This window comes from Drosophila guanche, unplaced genomic scaffold (genome assembly GCF_900245975.1).
Source record: "Drosophila guanche unplaced genomic scaffold, DGUA_6, whole genome shotgun sequence".
Lineage (NCBI taxonomy): Eukaryota > Metazoa > Arthropoda > Insecta > Diptera > Drosophilidae > Drosophila > Drosophila guanche.
The window spans coordinates 482,520-507,522 of NW_022995751.1; the positions used below are offsets into that span (position 1 = coordinate 482,520).

General features: G+C 45.4%; 1 protein-coding gene across 3 annotated transcripts in view; it reads right to left on the reverse strand.

The window, feature by feature from the left end:
• LOC117586943 (ecdysone-induced protein 74EF) overlaps positions 1-25,003 on the reverse strand; it is a 37,306-nt gene that overhangs the window by 5,983 nt on the left and 6,320 nt on the right. The window contains exon 1 of one of the 3 annotated variants that reach the window (XM_034277309.1): positions 8,081-9,450. The exons of 1 other annotated variant lie outside the window; for it this stretch is intronic. In XM_034277309.1, coding sequence (XP_034133200.1) covers positions 8,081-9,248 — 1,168 coding nt within the window. In that variant the 5' untranslated portion in view covers positions 9,249-9,450. Of the gene's footprint in view, positions 1-8,080; positions 9,477-25,003 lie in introns of those variants that run through there. One more of the 3 variants, XM_034277311.1, reaches the window with a different exon arrangement.

Consider the following 25,003-nt stretch of genomic DNA (forward strand, 5'->3'; position numbering starts at 1 on the left):
GCCTTGTACCCTGTAATCTCGGTGAACAAGGGGTATATTGAGCACATATTACTATGCACATTCCATTCTATTCTTGTCCAATCTAACTCCATTTGATAATTATCTTCTTGTTTCCACATGTAGGGGGTAACCCATAGTCATAATGTTCTCTGTCTGTAGTGTTTCTTGATTGTTATATTTTAGTTTGTCGTTTGGATCCGCAACGGGTGGTGCCAGGTCTCACGTGTTTTTGTCTGTGGCATACGTTGCGTATGCGCAATTGAGTGCAGGTGTCCGCACACGGTAAGTGCGTAAGATTGAGCCAAAAATGCTCTCAATGATTACATTTGAACAGGGAAATGCTTACGAAATGCCACACTTAAATAAATGCACGTGCAAGTTCTGTTTCAGGTCCTGATTTACGCGAATTTAAAGGAAATTTAATTGTAAAAGAATATACACAATGATATATGATTCCATTACAATTGGTTTGTGGCAGGCATTCACGTACGAAACGTGTGCGATTACTTCCTGTCGACATACTACGCTTATGAGTAATGCCGAAGTACTCATATTGCACATACGCAGCGGTGTGCGATGAGAACAGATTTTCAGGGGAAACCCAAGGAATTGTACCCCTATGTGCGCCTGGGGTGCGCCTTCCCTCCACAAGCTAAGCAATTTAGGGGCTCATTAAAGCAGACCACCACCCAGTCCATTCTCTTTTTGCTGTTTGCCTGGCAAGAGCTTTCACTGTACTAGTACAGTGGGACCCAGGGGCAATCATAGAGCCCACAGACGAACGTTCAACTTTAATGGTGCATAAACAAACAGAAAACACACAGCAAAAAAAAGAAGGAAAAAACCTACAACCCATTGCAATGCTGCGCCAAATGTGCGCTGACCTCTAAAAATGCGGTCTAATAAAGACAGCAACAACAGCAACAATACAAGAAACCCCACCAAAAAGCCAACAAAACACACTAGATAAAAATATATAAAAAATACATATAAAAAACAACACAAAATTAAATATATTACGAGAAAACAAAGCGAAATTGGCAAACCAACACACACACACACAGAGGCACGCATAGACATGTCAAAGAAATTAACGGTAAAGTCATGTGCATGTTTTTGTTGCTTTGCCTTTTGCTATTTCTTTTCGTTGAATTTTGAATCACTTCCAGCGACAGCAACGGCGACTGCGACGGTGTCCCTAGTACCGCCAGAAATTTGGACTTGAACTGCTGCTCGTTGATATGTGCGCGGCATTTTGGGACAGTTACATCACAATTCCGGACAAACGGACAGACAGACGGACAGACAGCACAGCATAGCATTTGCCGTGGCAGCAAGAGTAGGTCAATGTAGGTACGAGCCATCGTCAGTCTGTTGTTGTTTTGTGGTTGTTGTTGTAGGTATGATTAGTTTGTTGCCATATAAAGCTGATATGCGAGTGCCGCCTGCAAGTGGGTTTACAATAAACAAATACCCTTTGCCCGAGGGTGCTACGATTCTGTCACACAGAGCACTATAATAGGTATTAATGATCAGCATTAAACATTTACATTTGGTTTTCCCTTTGATTTCCCTAAGAAGATAATTTCTTTTCAAATATCCTCGAAATTAAAGGGCATTTCATCTTCGATTGACTCTCGTGCACTTTTTCTTAACACTTTTTATTTTTCGAGCTTGCTTGGGTTTTATGTTTCACTGGTGGATAAGGCGGCGTCATCGGAGGAGTTTTGTTTTATTGTTGCCGTTCGAAGTTTGTTTACAATTTTCGTAGCATTCATTTCCGAAAGCAGTAGAAGCTGCTCCGCTGTCTGCTTAACAACAATTACACCAACACCAACACCAACAGCAACAACAACTTGAGCTTGTAATTGTTTATGGCATTTTGGTTATTGGCCTATTTTTGATGTGCCTCGGACCGACATTTCTTGTGTGATTTGTGGGCGGTTTGGTAAGCAAGAAAAAAGTGAATTTTTGTGTGTGGGTGGGTTGCCCCCTCAAAGGGGAATTCACTTATTGAGCACTGCTTTTTTTCTTGTATAAAAAAGCTTGAACATTTTTAACAGACATTAATCGGTGGAAAGTGAGCGAATGAAATTGCAGCTTTTGGTATCCGAGACACTACGGCTTTTGGGATTGGGGTTGGGGCTGAGTTTGGAGGCTGGCATATCGAATGACATGGGAAAAATGTAATAAAAGAAATATTCGATTGGATTAAATAATAAATATATCTATCGGAGAGAGGTTAAAATATTTAGTCAATCTAACCCCGTTCTCTTTGAACGTTAATTTAATTGGTGATTCCCTGGGAATAATCCATCATTACCTGCCACCATTCCCCACCCAACAAAAGCACATAAATAAATAAATATGCTAAATATACAAGCTCTATTCATCAGAAAACTATTATTTGTGTACTCCTTAATGGTTGGATGGTTGTTCGAGTGAGTAGTGCGGGTTCCCCCACAATTACCCAAAACAAATAAATAGAAAGGCATTCGAGGCATTGCCTCGAAAGAACTGCAAGATACCCTACAATATGATGCAGATAGATGGCAGATTTAATGGTAACTCTTTAGAGATTCCAATAAATGTTCCTTTTTCTTCGGCACTAAATCTTTTTTTAATGGATTGTGGGGCCTTGATTGGGCTTCCTCCACCTGTTTCAAGCAGAGTATACCCTGGGGTACTACTCGAACAGGATATGAGCAACAGAAAAACAGAAAATGGTTCTTGTGTCGATAGTTTCACTTGTGCGCAATATTGCGCCAAACCGGAATCGAAATGGTTTTAGATGGCCATTGTGGAGTGCGGGATGCGGTACATGGGATACACACATTTATTTATTTATTGCCAATAAGCATAATAATACAATTTATTGCACTTGCAGTGTCAGAGTGTGCCTGCAAAAATTCAAGTTAATTTTTTCGACTGCAGCCTGCACAAAAGAGGAGAAAAAACAAAATCCACAACAGAAGCAGCGAAAAAGGGAGACAGCAACAGGAGTGAAGAAAAGCGACAACAACGCAAAAGTTCTATATTTAAATATTATAATTTATGTGTTTGTTTGGCAATTGTTTAGTTGCTTTTGCTGTTGTTCGTTTTTATATTTTGCTGGTGAATGTCTCCTCTTCCCCAAAATATGTCTTTCCCCCTTTCGCCTGCCCCGCTCAGCCTACCATCCACGATTCCCATTCCGCAGTTCTCATTCCCTGGCGCTGTCTCGCTCCCACACTGTTTCTATGTTCCCCATCATTCCCTGTCTTTCTTTCATTCCCACTCGCCTTCCTCGTGCCGTCCAGTCCCGATTGCTTTCCCTTTCGCACTTTCGCAGAACTATGCCTCCCCTCCGCTACTGCTCGCTCCTGTTCCAGCTGTCGTGACTGCCTCGCTCTCTGGCTCCATCTCTCCTCTCTCTAAATTCCTGTTCTGCTGCTTATTTTGGCTTTTATGCCGACGTCGCTGCCACTGCCTCTGTGTGAGTGTATGGGCGAAAAGAATAAAGCTGTTTTCTGCTCTTGTTGCTCACTTTTTTCCTGCTCTTCTGTCGCGTCTGTGTGTGTGCGTTATCCGCGAGACCTTGAACTTGAGACTGAATTTCCAAAAAGCGTACAAGCACAAACACTCACACACGTAGGCAGAGGCGCAAAGGCAGAGCACACACAGGCGAACATGATTCTCATTGTTTGCACACCACACGCACAGACACGTCCACACACAGATGCGAACGGACGGGCATGCATATCAAGCAATTTCTTTGCCTTTTTTTAGCCTTTTTCAGCCTTAAATATTTGGACACACACACACACACAGCGACAAAATTCTTCCCCCAATATTTCCGCATTAAGAAATTTGCTTTTGGTTTGCCTTTTTTTTTCCGTTTGTTTTTTTACGACTGCTTTTTGTTGTTCTATACTCGAAAATCTCTCAATCTCGACAAATATAATGTAATTTCTTCTGAAATATATTCATTTGTTTTGTGTTTTTGTTGCTTCATTTTAGCTGAAATCTTTTTTATTTGTCATTAAGTACTTTTATTTATATTAAATGTGTTTTATTGCAGGGTATACAAGGTGCATATACATATAGTATGTGTATGTATGTATGAATGTGTTGCATATAGATTGACGCATTTGCCTCCAGCGCCAATTTGTTGTTGAATTTTTGAATTTGTAATTTGTTTTTATTTTTGCGATTTTTGATTTGATTTGATTTGATTTTGTAACCAACATTTTTATGGCTTTCCAAATGCACAATTCTTGCATGTTTTTAAATAAATTTGATAGAAAAATGTGTGCCATGTTTTAATTGAATTTGTAAATGTCCATATGTCCGCAACTATCTTTAAATTTGGGCAGAGAGCTCCTAAATTTAGAACAGATTCGCGGGGACTTACATTCATACATTCATTCAATACATTTCTTTTAATTGATTTACATGTAAAGAATCGTGTTTATGGGAACCTTTACAACCCGCCTAACCAGTTATTGAATGTAAGCGTTTCGTCTAGTCGATATTTCCTATAAACATTTTGTATTTAAATCTAATTATGAGTCAGCGCTTTTTGTTTTGGTTTTGTTTTGCTTCCCTTTGTTCCCAGTACATTTATTTCAGTTTATTTTTACCTCATAATCGTTAGGTGTTCGGCCACTTCCCATAGTTTTTGTTTGTCCAAAATTAACACTTTCTAGTGGTTGATAAAATTCGACTTTTGTCACGCGCCAACATTTTGTGGCCCTACAGGTGTTAATTGCATGAGAATCGCTTTTGCTACACGGAAATTCCAAACATAATTGATCAATAGCCAGTCATTAATTAACCACTGGAAAGTTTTAGTATCCATTTTGGAAGCAGAAGAAATCAAATCCGTTGTTCTGGCATCTTGCAACAAGTTAAAGCCGTTGGGGCCTTGACCCGATCCGAGAACTGCACTGACCATATGGCCGCCACACAAGAGACATGTGCAACATTGGCACACGAGCTGCAACCCCTCCCTCTGCCCGCCCTCTGTCTACATTTTGCTCAATTTAGTATCTCGAATTGCGTTAATCCGATTTTGTAACGTTGTTACGTTAGCCAGAAGTGGGGAGGTGGGTGTCTGACATAAGCTATCTATCTAGAAATGGCATTCAGAAGGGGTGCCCCCGACTGTCTCATTATCGAAGCCAATCAATAAGTCAAACCGATAAGGCGATAAGGGGACTGCGACTCTATCCGCAACTCCAGAGACAGTTCCAGGAGAACGACAGAGAGAAAGAGGGGGAGAAAGAGAGCCCAAATCGATTACAAAATCTGAAAGATATACGCTTTGGGGCATATGCCACAATATGCTATATGGGGCAGGCAGGCAGGCAGGCAGGCAGGCAGGCGCAGCAGCAGCAGCTTACATAATTCTAAGGCAAAAGCGTATTTGGGTTAAGACAAAAAATTGAGTGAAAAAAAAAATGGGAAAATCATTTGCTAATTTCTTGCCACGAAACGAGAAATTTAAGTTTTTCCGCGCACACTCGATGTGTGTATCTGTAGCTGTATGTGTGTGTGTGTGTGTGTGTGTGCGTTTGTCTGCTCAGGTTGTTGCCAATCTATTCCCAACCTACCTCAAAATGTTTTGCGTTAGGCCTTAGGAAAAAGCCACAGAGAGCGGATTCGAGGGGAGGTCTGGTGGCTCTGGTCTGGCCTGCCCGAACAACTTGCGCTCTTTCTCACTATTTCCCACATCGTGAGCACACACACAGAAACACAGATAAAGATACGAACACACACAGAGACAGTGCTAAGCTGGTTTGTCATGTAAAGATACTTTACAGCAAAGAGGAAGACAGACAGCGAGACACACAGAGATAGAGAGAGAGATAGAGAGAGAGAGAGAGAGCTTAACCAGACTCTCGGCTCTGCCTGCTCTCCGTTGCCGCATGTCGCAATTGAAAGTTGCCACCGCTTCGCTCTGTCTCCTGCCTCTTTTTCTGCCTCTCTGCCACTGTGTGGGTGGATGGGTGGCAGTGCTGCTGCTGCTGCTGCTGCTGGCTGTTGTTGTTGCCGCTTCTGTTGAAAGGCCCGCAAAAGGTTGAAGGTAAGACTAAGAAAAGAAACCAAAACAAAAGCCCCACAAAATGAAGTCATGAGGAACGCACACACACGACACAAGGGGCTAAAGAAAAAGGTTAAAGTAAATAAATAAAAGATGAAAATGTTGTAAGCGGAAAATGTATATCATCTAGGAATTTGTGTGAGAAAACTAAATGAAATAGAAACAAAACTCAAATAAAAGACAGAGGCAGAGGCAGAGACAGAGACAGAGACTCCAATTTCAGCAGCAGCTTCCAGCTTGTGGAGCGGAAAGATGCCAAAAAATGGAAGAGGGGCGTAGCACTGAGACTTAAATACAGGTGGGAATATAGTGTTCCAAATGATTGGGAAATTGCTAAGCGTTTGCATAAGTGATGTGGTTTATGGGGTTCAGTTGAGGTCAGGGTTCACATCGTCAACAGCTGAAACTATGAAGGATACAGCCACACAGACAGTTGGAATTTTAGAGATAAAGTAGCTGCTGGTTCTGTACATTTTAGGGAGTGAAGGGAGCTACTCCCCACATTAATTGCTTCTGGCACTTTTCGCTTCTGGATACCATTTAAAAGTGTTCTCCCCCCAGCTGCAATCTCCCCCATAAATCGTTCAACATCTTGCACTTTGGGGAGCTGTGAGCGAGAGGAGCACATTTCCGCCAGAGCGTCTTTTGGTCAAGAACTGCAATTGGCAGAAACATTTGCCACTGGCTGGTGTGTGTGTGTGTGTGTGTGTGTGTATCGCCGGAGCCGTGGGGCTCCGGCCAAATCAAAGTAAAAGCTGCGTTGCAAAAAGCCAAAACCGAGGCAATCTCTGGGCCAGGCCAAGAGCAATAGGAGAGGGAGGAAACGGCCGAAGCAGCAGTAACTCTGCTGACTGCTGACGACGACGCCCCGTGTAAAAGTCAAATAGAGGAAACAAGTTGTTGGTTGTAGGGTTACGAGCCAGGCCATGTCCCATGGCACACACACGCACACACACACACACAAGAAGTGGTTGGGGGAGCCGCTTTGGAGTATGTAGCAAGTGGCAGGCAGTCAGACCCCCCCTCAGACCCCATCAAGTCATTTAGCAGTTCAGTTGGCAGAGCTTTGGCAGTTTTAGAGCAGCAGCAGCAGCAGCAGCAGCGGGAGAGGGAGCGTAAAACTATTCCACACACAAACACATAGACAAACAAACTGAGAGAGAGAGAGAGAGAGAATTTACAAAACTATAACCAAATGCAGCCAAGAGAGAGTGAGCTCCATCATGCATAGTTTTTTTTGACACTCACTCAAGCTAGATAGACGACCAGCTGGCTCTGGTTTGCTCTCTGGCGCTGCCACTGCCACTGCCACTGCCTCTCTGCCTGACTCTCTTGCTCGCTGCTTTTGGCTCTGCTGGCCGCCTCAAGCAATCAATAAAATTGTTGAGGTGGGTTAGGAAACTGTTACGAAGCCGTTGACGTAGACGACGCTGGGCGCTACTGCCGCTGCTGGTTAGGATTCAGATTCAGATTCAGCGTCAAATTCTGCTCTTGCTTCTTGTGCTTAGGCAGCGACGCCGCAGCGACGCCGCAGCGACGCCGGCGGAAATTGCGCTATTTTAAATAATGTTTATTTTCGCTTTTTTCCCTATATATCGTTTTTGTTTGTCTGCTGTCCTCCCCTTCATCGCCTCTTCCTCTCACTGCTTTTTCCGTGCATTGTTTTTTCTTTTCTTAGGCTATAAACATATTTTGTTGTTACCAAATTGACATTTCATTTCACAATTCTTTTTAGTTAGACTGAGACTTTCGTGGGGTGTGAGGGTGCCACGGAAGTGGGGTGTGAAGTAAGCCAAACAAAAAGGAAACAAAACAAATTCATTTAAATTAAGAATTTCGAAAGGGAAATGGCGAATAATCACCGTGTGGGTTTTCCCCAGAACCTAGAAATTTTCCCAAACCTAAAACTGCCCAAAAATTCATGGAATTTCCCACGCAGCAACCCAAAATGTAATTCCTTTCGGTACATTTCAGCAGTAATCCCATCACACTTACAGTATCGCTTCATCAAGCTCTTCTTGTAGGCCGCCGAACGTTCCGCCTTGCGCTCCGGCTTGAGGCGCATCCTCGCACGCTCACACTGCGCCGAGTCATCCGACTCCGTGCCGGAGTAGGTGCGTCCACGACGGCGACTGGCCGCAGAGACGGCCGATGCTGCATTGGCCGCGGCGCTGGTGGCACTGCTCAGGGACAGATCCAGGGGCGAGTCGTAGCCATCCTGGTACTGCTCGAGGAGTTCCTCATCGTCTGCATCTGCCTCAACATCCGCATCGGCCTCGGCATCGTCCACATCCTCGAGGGTCTCCTCGTCCTCGATGTCGCTCATGGGCTGTTGCTGGCTTCCCGCGGGATCCCTGTGCTGGGCCGTGGGCAGGAGCTGACTGGCGGCAGCCTGGACATTGCTGGTGATGACGGAAGTCCGCTGTAGCTGCTGCTTGCGCTCCCACAGAATCTTCGAGACATCGTCCAGGGTGCTGCGAGTCTTGTCCGGGGAGGATTGGTGGTGCTGCTGCTGCCTCAGATGGTTGTACAGCACTTTGAACTCGCGGCACTCCGGGGCGAGGGATTCGGGCTCCTCATCCTCCTCTGCCTCATCCGCGGCGACAGCTGGATCGCTGATCTCTGCTTGTGGCGGCGCTGGCTCCTGGGCTTTGGCGGTGGACGCAGACGCAGACGCAGCTGGACTTGGACTTGGACTTTGCCGCGCCGACCCTGACTCGGTATCATCTATGGCACCTGTTTCTGGTTCCCGTTCCCGTTCCCGTTCCCGTTCCTGCTTCTCCAGCTTTACCAGCTTCTCCTCATGCTCCTCTTTCTCTGATTTGGGTTCCTCCTGGCAGCTGGCAGCCTCCTCCATGGGCTCCTCTGCCTCTGGGCTCTCCCCCGCTGCTGGCGGCGCCTCCACTGGTGCTGGCACAGCTGCTGCCGCTGGTGATGCCACAGGCGTGGGCGTGGCCGAGGACAGTGACGAACTGGACGACGAAGAGGATGAGGAGGAGGACAACGACGAAGACGATGACAAAGAGGAGGATAATGATGAGGACAGTGATGAAGAGGAGGACAGCGAGGAGCTGGAACTGGAGCTGGAGACATTGGCTAGGGCTGCCGCCTGGCTGGCGAAATTGTGCGCCGTGGCAGCCACCAAATGTTGCACCATAATCATTTTGCACAACGCGTCGTATGCGTGATGTCTTCGATAAATGGTTGCGTATACGCAGCGGGTTACACTTTAGACATGGCTTTTCCTAGTGGTTCACTCCACAGTTTGTTTCCCTTTCCCTCTTTTTTTCTTTTTCTTTTTTAATTGTTTAAACTAATTCTTTTAAAATTGCACTAAAACTTGTTCCTTTTGCACTTTCGGTTCGTTGTTTGTGGGGTTTTGTTTTTGTTTGTTGTTTTTGCTGTTTGTAATTCTTATTTTTGTTGCAGCTTTATTTGAGGTATTTTCAATTTTCAATTGCATTTAAAAATCTATAACATATTCGGCTCAGATTTGCATTTGCATTGTGTTGCTGTTGTTTTTGAACTTTTCACAGATTCTGGACGTTTTTTTCTTGAATTTTCTATCATGCGTCGCAAGTTTGACTAATTTTGGGGCAACTCTTGGGTTGCCGGTGTGGCAGCGACATGGGGAGTCATTATTTGTTGTGGGTAGTAGCAGATAGTTTATTCCCTACTAAACATTAATCTATGTTGCACAAGCACTCAGCACAGCACGCTTTGGGGCATGCCTCTGTCTCTCTTTTTGCTTGTTGCTCGCTTTCTGGTGTGCTGTTCGTAGCTTCTCGCCGCTTGCTTTTTGTGGGGGAGCTGCCGCGCGGCACGTCGTTTATCTCTTACGGTATCAGCGAAACTAAAATCTAAAGTCAGCACAAAAACCGCTGCCACTGTTTGTTGGTCGCAAACAACAAACGTTAACGTCAACGTCAGCGCCGCCGTCAGCGTCAGCGTCAACGTCAGCGCAGGCAGCGTTGTGTCTCGCAAAAGCGCGCGCGCGCCCCACTCACTCACCAATACCCAAATACTGTGGGGGGGAGCCGAACCCCAAGACTAGCACGAACACGACGCCAACCGAACACGCACAGGCACGGCACGGGCACACGCACACGCACACGCACATGCAGGTGTAAAAGGCAGACAGAAATGAGCAAGCAATCGGCGATGTGGGGCTCTGAATGGGGCTCGCTCGCTCGACTCGCGCCGACTGAATGTTGTTGGAGCTGGCTGTCGTTTGCTGTTGCTATCTCTGCTGCCTGTGATGACTGCGCTGCGCTACTCAGCTCCGCTCTGCTGGCTGCGCCAAGTATTGCGAAAACATTGCGAGAGTGTAAAATGGCAAACAAACGTAACAGCGAGAGAGCAAAAATGTTTGGCGCTCGTTGTTGCTGCCGTTGCTGTTCCTCCTCTTCCTTCTACTTCTACTGCTGCTCCTCCTCCACCTTCTATGCTTCCTCTGGTGGTGCTGTTGCAGCTACTTGTTTGCTCATTTGTGTGCGTGTGCATGTTTGGGGGGTATTTAGTGTGCCACATGCACATTGACATGCAATTCTCGTGGGCTTCCATTTTTGGTTACCAGCGGAAGAGTAAACCATAAAGAAGTTTTCCCCTCATAAACCAGCAATTAATGAATTCGCTTTGCAAAGATCATCTTCCACTAAGCAATACGATCCATAGGCCCCAAAAACAATCCACAACAATCACAAGCTGCGACCCAGACCCAGTGCCCACCACCCTCTTCCATGGGCAGAGAGAGAGGCTCTCCAAATGGGTCAGACAGCAACTTCAAAAGGGCTAAACATGATCATCTGGTCGGTGGCCAGAGCAGGACGAGACGGGCGGGGTGGGGACAGAGAGCAGGAGCAAGTTTGGCAAGAGAAGTTGGCGCTGACGTCGCTGCCACTGATGATGCTGCTGCAATCGGCACGATTATGACTCAATGCAAGTGTATGTACGACTGTGTGTGTGTGGGGAGAATGAGAGAGCATTCGTGCGCTCTCTTTATATCTCTCTCTGTGTGTGTGTGACGATGGCAGTGGAGCAAATTTTCACTTTCCGTTTGTTTAGTGCTGTTTCTGGATGACGGGAGCGCGAGGGGCGGAGGGTAGGGATTGGACGGCCTTTCCATTTACTTTGCCGATTGCGATTGCAAGTGTGCGAGCAGGAGGGAAGCACTCAGCTTTGGCTCTCTTCACGGCTGCTGCTGCTCTCTCACGGCATATAATGTATGTTGCAAATAAAGGAAGCAGAGCGCAAGTAGACGGCAACGACGACGACGACGACGACGACGAAAAGTAGAAGAAGCGGTGGCAGCAGCAGCGCTGTGTGGCAGAAGGAAGAGTTTTGTTTTTAGAAACAGCGCCAGGGGGGTGTGTGGGCGGCTTGTGGGTTGGCTAGGCTGGCTGGGGGGTTTGTTGAAGAACCTAAATGAGGCGACGACGACACAGACATACTTTTGCCATAGCTCTTTGTGTGTGCCGGCGTGTGTGTGTGTGTGTGTGTGTTTGCATGTCTGTGTGCGAAATGAGTCCAATGTACCGACAACTGTCAAAGCGTGGAAACAGAAGCACTGCGGGAGGGGGAGCGGGAGAATGGTAAGCAGCAAGAGGCGGACGGAGGGATGCACAGAATGGACCTCTCGGGGACATGCTTAGGGTTTGGTTGCCGCCGACGGCTCCTCTGCCCAACCCAAAGAAGGAGTAGCAGAAGAAGACAGACAGAGAAGGCGAACCGAAAGTGAGGAAGACTAACAGCCACAGAGAAGGAGAACGAGCAAGAGAAGGAGACAGCGTGGAAGGGGTCCACGCCCAAAAGGGGGCCGCAGACAGACAGACAGTCGTAAAGAATGTGTTGAAGAGGAAGCATTAGGTGGTTCTCGTCTCCGTTTCGGTCTCCCTCTGTGTGGCTGTGTGTGTGCTTGCTGGAAGCTTCTGCACAGCTCCTTGACTCCTGCGGGCTTTAGACTTAAGTAGGAGAAGGAGACGACGACTGTGTAGTCGATTCATGTTTCAACAGAAGTCATTGAACAGCTAACGACAAAGCTGCACAGTGGTTGCAATTCATATTATTATATTGTAATCTATAACCATGATATTATTATTGGATGTTTTTTACCTTAAGCTTCCTTTTGCAAGTGGATAAGAGTTGAAGACAGATTATCGAGATACTCTCACTTTACAAGATATCAGATTAAAGGATTAAGAATGCAAGATTCGCCTGTGATTTATCTATTTCAAACATTTATTATCCATACTTTTCCCTGCATCTTTGCCTAGTGCTCATCCACCACAGACTACTGTACCTGGCCCCACTGTACATGCATAAGCTAAGTCTACAACAAAAGAGCGCCACCCATTCTACCCACTTCTCCCTCTCGCACACAGAGCCAGACAAACGGACGATGGGCAAGGAGGATGTCGGAAATGTAGAAGCAGGGCAACAGTTTGGGGTTTCGGCGGGTATTGCTTACAGCTCCCTCTGCCACTGCCACTTCCACTTCTGTGACAGAACCATAACAGTAACAACAAAATCGTATATTGAACGCAGCGTCATCCAACAGCAGAGCAGAGGAGCAGCAGCAGCGGCGGCGAGACACAAAAAATTTCGGTATAAACAGCAGTGAATGACCTCATATCATCTAATACACGCGCCATGCACTCAAACCACAGTCGTCCCAGTCGCTGTCGCAGTGCCAATACCGAGTCCCAAAATCCCAATTCCACTCCCAGTCGTAGCAGTAAATTTGTCGCATTGACTAACCGACCGACTGACTGATTGACAAAACCTGGAGACTGTAGACTGCAGATGGAGAGGGAGCCGGAGCTGAAGCCGAGGCTGGAGCTGTGTCAGAGGCTGAAGATGGAGCCGGAGACAGAAGCAGAATCAAAAGCAGAATCACAATCGCAATTTCCACTTCCCTTCACTTCTCTTTGTGCACTCTCACTCGATTACGATGGCAACGGCAGCGGCGACATGGCGACAAAACTTTCTGATACCCACTGATAGAGAGGGTGTTTTAGGCCATACAGATTGTAAGGGAGGTATTTCGTATTCCATGGAGTGCAAATAGATTTCTTCTATACAAAAGAATCCCTCAATTAAAATATAACCAACAAGTTAATTTGCTTGCATATAACGGTTGCATGTTACGGTACCTGCAGCCTCGTTCCTCAGCAGCTACACATTCTTCCCTTTTGCTGTTTTGTGCCATTTTTTTTGTGTTCTCTTTCACGCCACACCAAAGTACAAGTTGAAGTGGGGGGAAGAGGGAGCGCAGACTTTGTAATTGTTACGGCTTCGATGATGGGGTGGGGGAGTAGTCCGCCAGCAAAAGGAAGTGCGAGGGTGGTGGGGAGGGACCAAGCGAGGGAGTGTTAGGGAATCTCTTTGTTCCACGCTCGTAATCTTTTGCCGAAAAAAAGTGCGCGTCGTATAGTTTCTTTGTCTCTCGCCTAGCACTGGGTGGACGACTGGTGGTAAGAGGGATGGTGGCTGCAGGCAGGGGAATAGACTTTGATGGGTTAAACGAGCAACATTTATAATGTCTCGGAATTGATGATTGCGACTTTGATGCTTGACGAGATTAGGAAGATACCGCAGAAGCAGCAGCATCAGCACCAGCACCAGCAGCTTCGGCAGCCTGATAAATATCGGATATCAACTGCAAATTCGTGACCTTATGGCGCACAGATCTTTAAGGTTGATTTTACGCTCAAATTAATGGGAAACTTTATGCGATTTACAATGTTAGTTAGGAGACTCGTGGGGGTGTTACAGTCGTTCTAACCGATGATTCAGAGCAGAACATAAAGGACGAAAATCAATTAAAATAGTGGCAGAAACAATTAAGAATCATAGCTGGAGATTGCTCACTTTATATGGCAATTGGAAAGAGGAAACTGGCATGGTATCTCATAGAAATTCTCATAAAACAACAAATACTTAAGATTGAATGCAGAAAATGAAGCTAGAACTTATAATTTGTGCGTTTTTCAATGGTCAGATCCCATTCCACAACACCAACAGATCTCTCCAAAACTCAAAAAAGATTCCAGCACAAAGTTTCTTTCTACAACTCCCGAAAAGAAGCCAAAGCAAATACTCCAAAATCTTCTCCAATTCTCTGACAAAAACTTCAGGAAGTTTCCAGAGCTCTGCGGATGCGGAGAGCGCAAAAGAGAGCAACACATGTTCACATGACATTCACCTTTTGGGCCGCAAAATGAAAGCAAAACAGCCAAAAACATACAATATCTGTTTGTGCAGCAGTTTCCAGAAGCTCTGGGCCAAAGCCTTCGCTACGGGCAGCCAGCTTCAATTGTTTCCCCATTTCCAGCCAGCAAGAGCAGCAAAAAGAGTTTGGCTCCAATGCACTTGACCATCAGAAGAAGCAAATCCCAAAAGAAGAGTGAGAGACAGACAGACAACAAGTAGATTTGTTGACTGCCTCATCATTTGGGGGCACCGACAACATTGCGTATGAGTGATTTGCTTGTTCTTTTTGCATGTAACGCGGCCAATTACAAGTGTCAACTTTTTCAGAGCCCCTCCCCAGCTCCCCAGCTCCCAGAACCTTGACCGCGACTTATGGCCAAATGCACACAAGTTCTTAACGTGTTATTGAGATGACGTAAAAAATAAATCAAGAAAGATCTTAAGCAAAAAGAGCAAAGTGCAAGCATTTAGCATGATTAAGAATTATGATGATGAATAAGTTTTTTGCTTCTACTGCTGCTGCTGATGTGGGCAACTTTTTGCGAGCCAAGCCAATGTCAATGATAAGATACAGAGAAGCCGAAGACGAAGACGAAAACGAATATGAGTACCAGTCAGTGGCAGACCCACTGTATCTGGCTTTCTGTCTGTCACTGCCAATGACGAGAGCCAAGAGATTGTTGTCTTGTCTTCGCTTAAAGACAAAAATGAAGAGTAAAAGAGGAGTCTGGGGAGGAGTACTGGCGCACTGGCGGGTACTATGGCCAAAATCCTAGACAATGACATCGCCGGGCGACTCAACTTTTATGCGTTTTAATTAAACGAAATCGAAAGCTACACAGACGGAGCTTCAGATGGAGATAGAGCTGGAGCTGGAGCTGGGGAGAAGCTAAAAGGAAATTGCTGATTGTGCTGCATGCAACATGATTCCGCGCTGCCACTCCGCCACTCTGCCACTGGCTGCGCTCTTGGCCATTGAATTTACTGCTTTGCTGCTCATTTGACCACAAGAAAAACCACTTGCACTTGACAACGAAAATGGTAGCAGTGGAAAAACTCGTCGCTGTGTCGCCGCCACACAACAATGGCATTCATCCTACATTTTGGCCCGAAAACAAGTTGCTCATACGCCCCATTGGCATTGTTTCGCTTTTCCTTTCTTTGAGCCACTGCTGCCACTCTGCCACTGCCTCCGTTACCCCCCTGCTGCTGCTGCTGCTGCACTTGCACTTTCTTTTTGCATTATGGTCTGGGGAAAAACTTTCGATTTTCTCGCATATAAAAAAAAAACAGCTACAAAAATATTTTTCTCGCTAGCAAAGAAAAAGAAAATGAAAGCGAAAATGCGAAATGAAAATGCGCAAAACTCAGGCAGAGAGCAGGGGGAAGAGTAAAGGAGAGAGAGATGTGTGTTAGTTGGCTTACACTTCCATTTGGTGTCCGTCTTGGACGTCTTGGGACCTGCACCGTCAATTGAGCTAAATGGCAGTGCAACAGCCACCGCAACAGCAACAGCAACAGCAACAACATAGTTGGCCATTAGACTTGATGTGCCCAGTGTCCAACACAACAGCATGGACGAGTACATGGCCAAGTAATCGAGACAGGCCCTCGGGGCGCCGTGCTCCATGAATATGAATGAGTTGGATGGATAGATGGATAGAAGTTAGCTTTGATGGCGGTTCTTGAGATACGAATCCATTCAGAGTTTGAAGAGGTAGAGTCTGGGAGTTAGTTTTAACTTGGTAGATGCATTAACCATGACTAATCAAGGAGGAGTGTCCCTGCAATTTCTGCCAGTATTCCGCTTGGAAGGATTTGCCGACTCTGCTGCTTTTCCACCCAATTAGCTTATGTTTGCCAGCAGCAGCTGTGAAAGAAAAAACGCCATGATTTGGCCAGGTTGGATGACCAAGAGAGTGGCCACAGCGATGGCCAGTCACATTTGTATGCAGCGAGCGCCATGCGGCTGTCCATTCATAATGAAAGTGAATTTCGCATAGTTTTTCCACGGCTCCAGCTGGATCTGTGTGTGGAGGGAGCCCAAGCATTGATCTGAGGCCAATTTCTAATGCACCCTCCTCCTCCGTGGCCAAAACCAGTTGCCGTTCCGTGCCGTGCCGTGCCGTGGTCGTGTCTGGCAGCGAGCCGGCCCAAGTAAAAGTATCTTAGTAGGCCGCTTTTGGCATCGTTTGCCTCGGCATCCGATGCTATCGTCTCGGTATCGTATCGCTGCTGTGCGGTGTGGAGCGGAGCGGAGTACGAGCACCACTGACTGACTAACTGACTTCTTGGTCATGCAACGTGCCGGGAGGAAAATCCAAACAGCCAAAAGCGAAAATCGAAAAGAAAACGCAGCCAGAGATCTGCCGCCCCGCATGGGCCCACATGTGGCTGGCCAGCAGTTTCACATTCGTTTGCTGCAGTTGTTTTCTTTGACTTGTATTTCAGTTTTTTTTTTTTTTTTTTTTTTGGCACCAAAACATTTGCCACAGTCTCAGGCCGGAAAGTATTTATTTTAATTAACGAATCGCGTTGGAGTGCAGCTCGAGAGTTGCTTTTGGGGAAAATCGTTGTGAGTGTTGAGGTGCTTGGACGATTTTCATTTTGATTTCCGAAAGGCATTAATTTTGCATTTTACTTTCCCTCTCTCTATAGACACGTTTGGAATTATCATTACAGCTATGAGGCTGATGCAAATTGGGGTAAGACTTCTTTGGATGCTTAGCTACACCCGCTACAGGAATAGGTATATCTTTATATCAGCAAACTGTACCCCTTAAGGTGCATCTGATAGATTCATCTGTTCACATATAAACAGCCTTGCGCTACATTTAACCTTTTCAATGTATCTTTAGACTAAGCAAATGTATCATTAGACTTCCCCAATGTATCTTTATGCCTCTTGCCTTGCATTTGTTCTCCTCCCAAAAGGTAGCTCTTCCCATCAAAGTGCATCGTTAGCCTCACCCACACACACTTCTACACCCTTCCAATCCCCAGTATACCCCAGTGCTCATTTGTATCTAATGTTCATTGAAATTCAATGGAAACATTTCTCGAAGTCTCTTGCTCTCTCAGTCTCGCTGCTCTCTATCGGCACTGTAGCCCCCCTCCCCTTCAGTGTCAGTCTCTCTCACACGCGGACGGACAAAAGTTGATTAAACTGCACAATGACAAGCGGCAACAACAACGTTTTTCAAGTTCAGGCTATTGTGAATCCGTAAGATACAAACGCTAATTCAAACGAGCATTTCAGCTGGAAAATTCCCAAAAAAAACAGCAGCAGCAGCAACATACTGAGCAGCATATTTATGTATAATCAGAAAGCAGTCATGCAACACAAGAAACAACGCATTTACAAGCAACACTTTACCACAAAAATCCATCGACATAAAGATAACTATTTACAGCAACAAACATTGACAATAATCAATGACAGCAGTCAGCAATCGACGACAATTTTCACCAACAAAAATGTGAAGAAAAGCAACAATCAACAGCAACAGCTTCAAATAATCTTCAACAGCAAATCTACAAGATAAATCTTACAAAAAATTCTCACAGCTTTGCAAACGTTGTGTGTGTGTGGGATGAAAATCGTATTTTTTAATTTTTAACAACTATTAACTAAATGTGGAAAAAAACGAATAAATAAATGCAAAATGTTGCTCCTCTTCTTCTTTCAGTTCGTTGTTGTTGTTGCGTTTGCCTTTCGTGCGTTTTCATTTCGGTTTCGTTTCGGTTGTTGTCGTCGTTGTTGCTGTTGCTGTTGTTTGTTTACGTGTTTTATTGAAAAAGATTTTCAATGCCATTATAATGCACACACACGCACACATGCACCTCTAGCCGTATCCGTGTGAGTTCGTCTCTGTGTGTGTGTCTGTTGTAAATGCAAGCAAAGCAAACGTCCGTCTAACTGTACGACCGTCAACCGCAGTCATTGGGCCAGAGAGACGTTAGAGGCATTGCCTCGTCTAATGGTTCAGCAGGGGGGGGGGAGGTGAGGACGACGACGACGACAGCGGCAGCGGCAGCGCAGCAAGCAGCAGGCAGCGACAGCGACAGAGACAGAGACTGCAGCGCCGCAACTGCAGCCAGCTTATCCGCTCGACGTTGTGCACAATGCACGTCGGCCAAATGGAGGAAATACACCTAAAGGGGAGGCTACTACAGAGGCATTGGGGGGTGGATCCTATATATCCTATGCTTGTAGCTTAAAAAGTGACCAGGATATGGCATATCTATTTTAAAAAGAGCTCGCTCGACTGTCAAATGCCATAAAATCCTTGGAAATGTGGATGACTTTGAAAAAGATTTCCAGGAACAGCAGAATAGCAGAATAATGAATCTCTTGAAATGTGCAATCTTAAGAAGAAGTCGAAATGCAATAGCCACTACCTGAATGTAATACATACAGCAGATAGATGCGATTGATTTTCAATGAAACCAGACTATGAATGAACTCTCTTGGATCATGTAGAATGTAGAAACGTCTATCAATATCTTATCTGTAATACATCCCACTTTAACCTACTTTTATGCGTATCTAACAGCTACAACTTATCTTTGCATGAGGAAATCGCTAGTAAGGAATAAACCCAAGATGGATCCACAATAAAGGTACTGCTGACTTTTACCTTAACACCCAATAAACTCGAAAAGATTTTGCTGGATCACACCCCACACAGCTTCCATTGGCAGCTTATTAATTATTTGCTGCAGAGGAAAGTTTTTGCACCGACATGGATGGCCAGCAAATTGATCGTGCAATAATTACTGCATAGCTGCAAGTTGCAAGTGGCAAGTGGCAAGTGGCAAGTTGTGGCTGCTACAGATGATGATGAAGTTGTTGCTGTTGCTGCTGCAAATGGAAAGCAACGAGAGGGAAAGTGTTGCCAGTTGGCAGTTTTCATTTTCCATGGCATGCTGCTAATAATACCAATCATAATGCCGCATAATAGACACACTGACATTGAAACGGGCCACTCCGGGAGGAGTGCCAGGGGCAGCGGCAGCGACAGAGACGATAGAGCCACAGACAGTGTCTGCTGCCAACACGGTAGCCCAAGTGAGATCGATTGGCATCGTCGATCAAAGCCAGCAGAGGCAGAACAGTGGCAAGCAAAACTGGCAAACGGCAAACAGCAGCCAACCAACGTCAAATATTGCATTTGCAAACTGCACAACAGGCTGCGGCAACGGCAGCGTCGCAAACGTCGACGACTGCAACGACATTCAACTGATAGAAGTCAAAGTTCTGAGAGAAGGCGACAGATAACACGTCACTTGACTCGAATGGGGACATGGACAACATGCGTGCTGCCCCCCAGCCCCGAGTTCTCCTCCCCCCTTCCGTTCAGCAGCAGCAGCAGCAGCAACTAAAACTACAGCCACAACAACAGCAATAGCAACAACAAGTCCGGCACTCGCCGCTGCCACTCGAGAGTCGGCATGAATTGTCGTTAGCTGCGCTCTTACCCCACGGGGCAGTTCATGGAGGTTCTACTGAGGTGCCCCCGCAGCACCCCAGCACACCCCCTTGGGTTCTACCAGCCTGGCCCCCATCAATCCTCTCCCTCTATGATTTTGTCTCCTCCCTGCTCAGCTCAGCCATTCTCTCAGGCCTGCTTGATTTTGATACACTGCCATGCGGGTGCTTTGACTTGTGTTAGATGTTTAGATGTTATAGATGACTATCATATCGTAAGAGTATCCAAAACTTGGTCTACTGCTGCAGCTAGCCTTCCTTTCTCATTTTTATTTGTTAGAATTTTTGCGCATATCGAACGGCTGTGGCTGTGCTGCTATTTGCCACTGAATGTTGCAACGGGGCTGCCGCTGGTGGATCGATGGCTGGCGGGTGGAGATGTAGCAGATCTCTCTCTCTCTCTCTCCCTCGCGCAGTTAGGCGGCGTTTGTGGACAGAACAAAAAAACAAACATATTTTTGTTCAATTTAAATTGTTTGTTGTTGCTGCTGCGGGTTCTGGTTCTGGGTTTTGTTTCGTTCAACATTTATTTTTGTTGCTGCTTGCATTTAGCTTCTCTTTCTTGTTTAGTTTTATTCGAAATTCGCATTGCGTTGCAGTTGCAGTTGAAAGCCAATTGTAGTGGCTGTCTTGTTGGCTGTTGTGCATTTGAAAGCCAATGTCTCTGCTAGACGGGCGATTGGCAAGGGTAACGGGTGCCTCAGGGGGTGAACAAACCCCAAGATGTCCTAGAACGTCACTAAAGGTCGTTGAATTGTTGCAAAATGTATACGAATTTAGATGAATTCATACACAGAATTCGTACTCGACAATAAGTAGAGTTTCTGGCAACATTTTTAGATATTTTACTATGGAAGAATTAATATTTCCTCCAAGGGTCTGGAGGATGAAATGATGGAAATTCACTTCCAAAGTGTTTCTTTTATTGTCATCACATCAATCAAAATGCACTTACAGTCATCAAATGACTGCCCATATATCACCTCCAATAATTGCAGACATTTAACGCTGATCACTGTGCCGCCAGAGGCACCCTGTACGGGGAGGCAACTAACGCACAATTACCCACAGACACAAAATGCATGCCAAGAGACGGACAGACCTCACACATACAAGTCTACTTGTGTGTAGCTGTAGAAGCACATTGAATGCATTTTATTTGCTTAGGCATATTTTTAATTTGCGAGGAAGGAGAACAAATAATGAGTGCCGCACGAAATGGCACAGAGAGGAAGAGTGAGTGAGAGAGAGAGAGAGAGAGAGAGAGAGAAACAACGAGAGAGAACAACAACGAAACGAACGAAGAACGAACGAAACGAACGAATGCAACTACACCCGATTGCGACTACGTACTCGTACCCGTAGTCGTACTCGTAGTCGTACTCGTACCCGTAATAATAGCAACAAAATGTTCCTTTTCTAGGTCTAGGCCAGATGCACAATTACATTCTAAAATATGCACACAGCCAGAACAGACATGTACACATATTTGTACGTATATATAGAAATATCAAAGTGTTTGTGTGTGCATCGCTGGTCGGAGGGGAACAACACAGAACCAGGTCCGGCTTGCAGCAAGCCAACAGGTAACACTGAATGGCAACACACTTAGATATAGGGCCCAGCCCTAGCCCCAACCAGCAATCCATTCAGCTGTTCGGGGAATATATAATGCGATCCACCTGATTATTCCAACGCGAAACGAGACAGAGCAGCAGCAGCAGCAGCAGCACGAGAGACTTGGCTTAGTCTCATTCTCAGTTCCTGCAACCTATAAATATTAATCTATATACAAAAGTGTCCGTACATATGCATATAAATGTATGTATATTGTAGATACATTCTTATATATAGATACATTATAGATGCACAAGTTGTAGTCACAGACATCCGCCTAATATTTTCTGCATTTGCAGTCGCTGTGCCGTGCCGTGCCGTGCCGTTGGCATTGCAGTTCTTAATGTTGTTGCATATTCGCACTGTACATGTACATGTGTGTTGTTGCAGTTGCAGATGTTGTTCTTGTGTGCCTCTTACGCATACAATTTTTCGCTTTCGTTTTTCACGTTTCTGTTTATTCGTTTTGAAGGACAAGCCCCATGTGCCCCATGTCTAGTGCGAATGCGAGAGGCGACTGCGAGTATGTGTCGATGTGTCTGGGTGTCGATCTGAATACCGAACTGCAACAAGCAGCAGCAACCACAACAACATTACCAGTATGCATCTATTTACACGTCGCATAATGGGCACGCAAATGGGCTCTGAGATTCCTTAACGCCCAACATTCATTTCTGGGAAATGATAATGACTTCTTTCGGGTGGAATGGCCAGTAAGCAAATATCTATGTGTAGCTCAAGTGTTATGCAACTAGTGAAGGGTGTGTTGCTGAAGGTTGCTTTATTAAATTCTTCCTGATTTGAATATTTACTCAAAGGTTTCTACTATTTAATGTTGCATTTCCTATCTTATCAATCTGGCGCTTCAAGTTGTTGAAGAAATTGTGATGGATGGCTAAATAAAACATAGATATTGTTCTTGCCTATCAATGATTTTCACTCTTAATTAATATACATTTCATATTGGTTCTTGAAGGTATTTATACATCAACTTTTTTCTGCCTTTATTATTCTCTTCTTTAATGCCATAATTGTAAAATATTAAATGTTTTCAATGTATGTACAGAAATTGCGCTACATGCGAGAAACCACACATCCAATTAGTCTTTTTGCATCTCTGACACACATATGAAAGCGCGCCAGTTTTTGCGCTCATTTTCCCCATTTCCCGACAAACGCAATTTCCATTTCGCTAGAGTGAGAGAAAGAGAGAGAGAGGAAGGGAGATAGATGTCTGTCTATCTATCATGCATATCCGTTTCCACAGATAGTTGGATATATTCGTACTACCTCTAGAGATCTGTGTGTGTGTGTGTCGGCACGATCTAAAAGAAGGCTAGACCTGGCACCAGATGACGGATTATGCCCCAAAGAGGCTGTGGGCGTTGGTGGGGGGTTGCAGTGCTGCATTTGCCTGACAGGAGGAAGCTAATTAGGGGCAACACGTTGATCAATCCTCCCTTAGGGGTAGCAGCAAAGAGAATGTTTGCCATGGACGGAAAATGTTAAATGCAAACAAGAAGCGACATGTTTGGATGCCATATAATAAAGCGCCAGAAGTAGCAGCAGAGCAACAGCAGCAGCAGATTTGTGTGTGTTTTTTTCTACATTTCATTTGGAAAGAGATGTACGGATGGGGTGTGGGGTGGCGTGCAGGGCAAGCAAACATTGCAAAAGGGGAGCAGAGCAGAGCAAAGCAAAGCAAAGCAGAGCAGAGCAGAGCTTTCGCATACTCTCACAAAGCGCACACTTTTTTTGCTTTTATATCACTCACTCTCTCTCTCTCCCTGTCTCTCTCTCTGTGTGTGTGTCTGTTTGTATGTACGTTCGGGTGCAGCGAACTAATTCAAGGCTGCATACCACACACGCGACGTTTGCGACTGTGACGGCTACTCGGTTGCGGGACGGGGGAGCTGTGACGGGAAAGCAAAAGCAAAAATAAAGCTATCACTGTGTTTGTTGCTTGCTCTCTCTCTCTCGCTCTCTCTCCCTCTCACACTCTATCTTTCTGCTGCGCTCACAGCTCAAGCGCTGCGCTCTCTGTCTGTGCATGTTATTCGTTCCCGTGTGTGTGTGTGCAAGACAAGTTCAGCGCTAAACATTCAAAGCCATGTCGGGCGGTTAGCTGGCTTTGAGAGCGGGGGGTAGAGATCGCACCGCAGACTGCGACTGAGAATTTTGTAAGGTTGTATCATCATCATCATCATCATCGTCGTTGCGTCTCTGCTGCTGTCGACGTTGCCTTTTGTTTTCATTTCTGTCTTTATAACGAGATGCGACTGCGGCAGCGACGTCGGCACACGCTCTAATGCAATCCAATCCAAAGGCAAATAGCGAACATCGAACAAACTGGAACTAAAACTGAAACTGGAACTGACACCGAGCTTCGTTCAGGGACGGAGCGCATGGGCATAGGGGGAGGGCCCTTCGACCCGCACAGAGTTTAAGTTTTGCCCCCGTCAAACCCCCAGCTTCCTCAATCCGCCCCTGACAATGCATTGCAGCAACAATTGCTGCTACTCCTCGTCATCCTCTTCCTCCTCCATTCAGCTTTTAGTTTCTGTTCATTTGTGGGTGGAGAGCGAGAGGCGTCCAGTGGAAAGAGAGAAAGTGGGAGAATGAAGCGTGGGTAGGGATGGGGTTTAGGGGGGAGCCTTAACAGGAAGCAGTCTCGTCTCGCATTTCATGTTAATTTCATGCCATTATCCTATTTCATGATTGTTTTTCGCTACTCTCTATCTCTCTTACCTTTACCTCTCCCTCTCGTTTTCTTTTCTTTACATTTCCATTGCCGCTGTTGAGGTGAAGGTGAAAAGTTTTGAACAAAAGTTTTCTTTTTCCTCTTTCCTATCTACGAATATTCCCCAAAGAGCAGACAATGGGGGGTGGGCTTGGGGCAGGCATGTCCGAACTGGTTCAGAGTTTTTGTAGTTGTTGCTGCTACTGCTGCTGCTCTCGTGTTAATGGGTTACAGTGCAATTAGGACAGTGAGAGAGCAAAGGAAAAGGGGTCCAAGAGATAGAGAGGGGAAGGTGGAACAAGGGAGAGAGGTTGTGTGCATATTGAATCAGATTAATATGTAATGAGAGAAGCGATGATGATGTGCCAGTAACTATTGAAAGGAAAGGAAAGGAAAGGAAAGAGCAGAGCAGGAAGTTCCGAGAATAAAAAGGTTTGCACGAGGCATTTCCTTTACAGAAATTACGGGGAAATAGTTAGATTTCATTCAATATTTCCAGGAGCACAAGATTTCCAAAGATTTTAAGGGAAAGTTTTTGCAGATTTAAACGAAGGTTGTGTATATCTTAAGGAGTTTTTCTGACTTCAAGGAAAGGTAAAAAAGGTTCCCCACTAGGAAAATATTATGTACAAAATTAGATTTTAATATTTCAATTGCTCTTTCTATACCATGGTTATGGTTGGTTTGGAGTACAAAATTAAACATTTATAATAGTTTTCAATTCCAAAACAGATCCTTAACCCATCCAGGTACATTTTAGAGCCCAGCGAATGTCAGAAAATGCCTCAAATACCATTACTCATGGGTTAATTCCACACCCCAAAGATACCTGTCTCAAATCCATTGACCAGATTCGGAA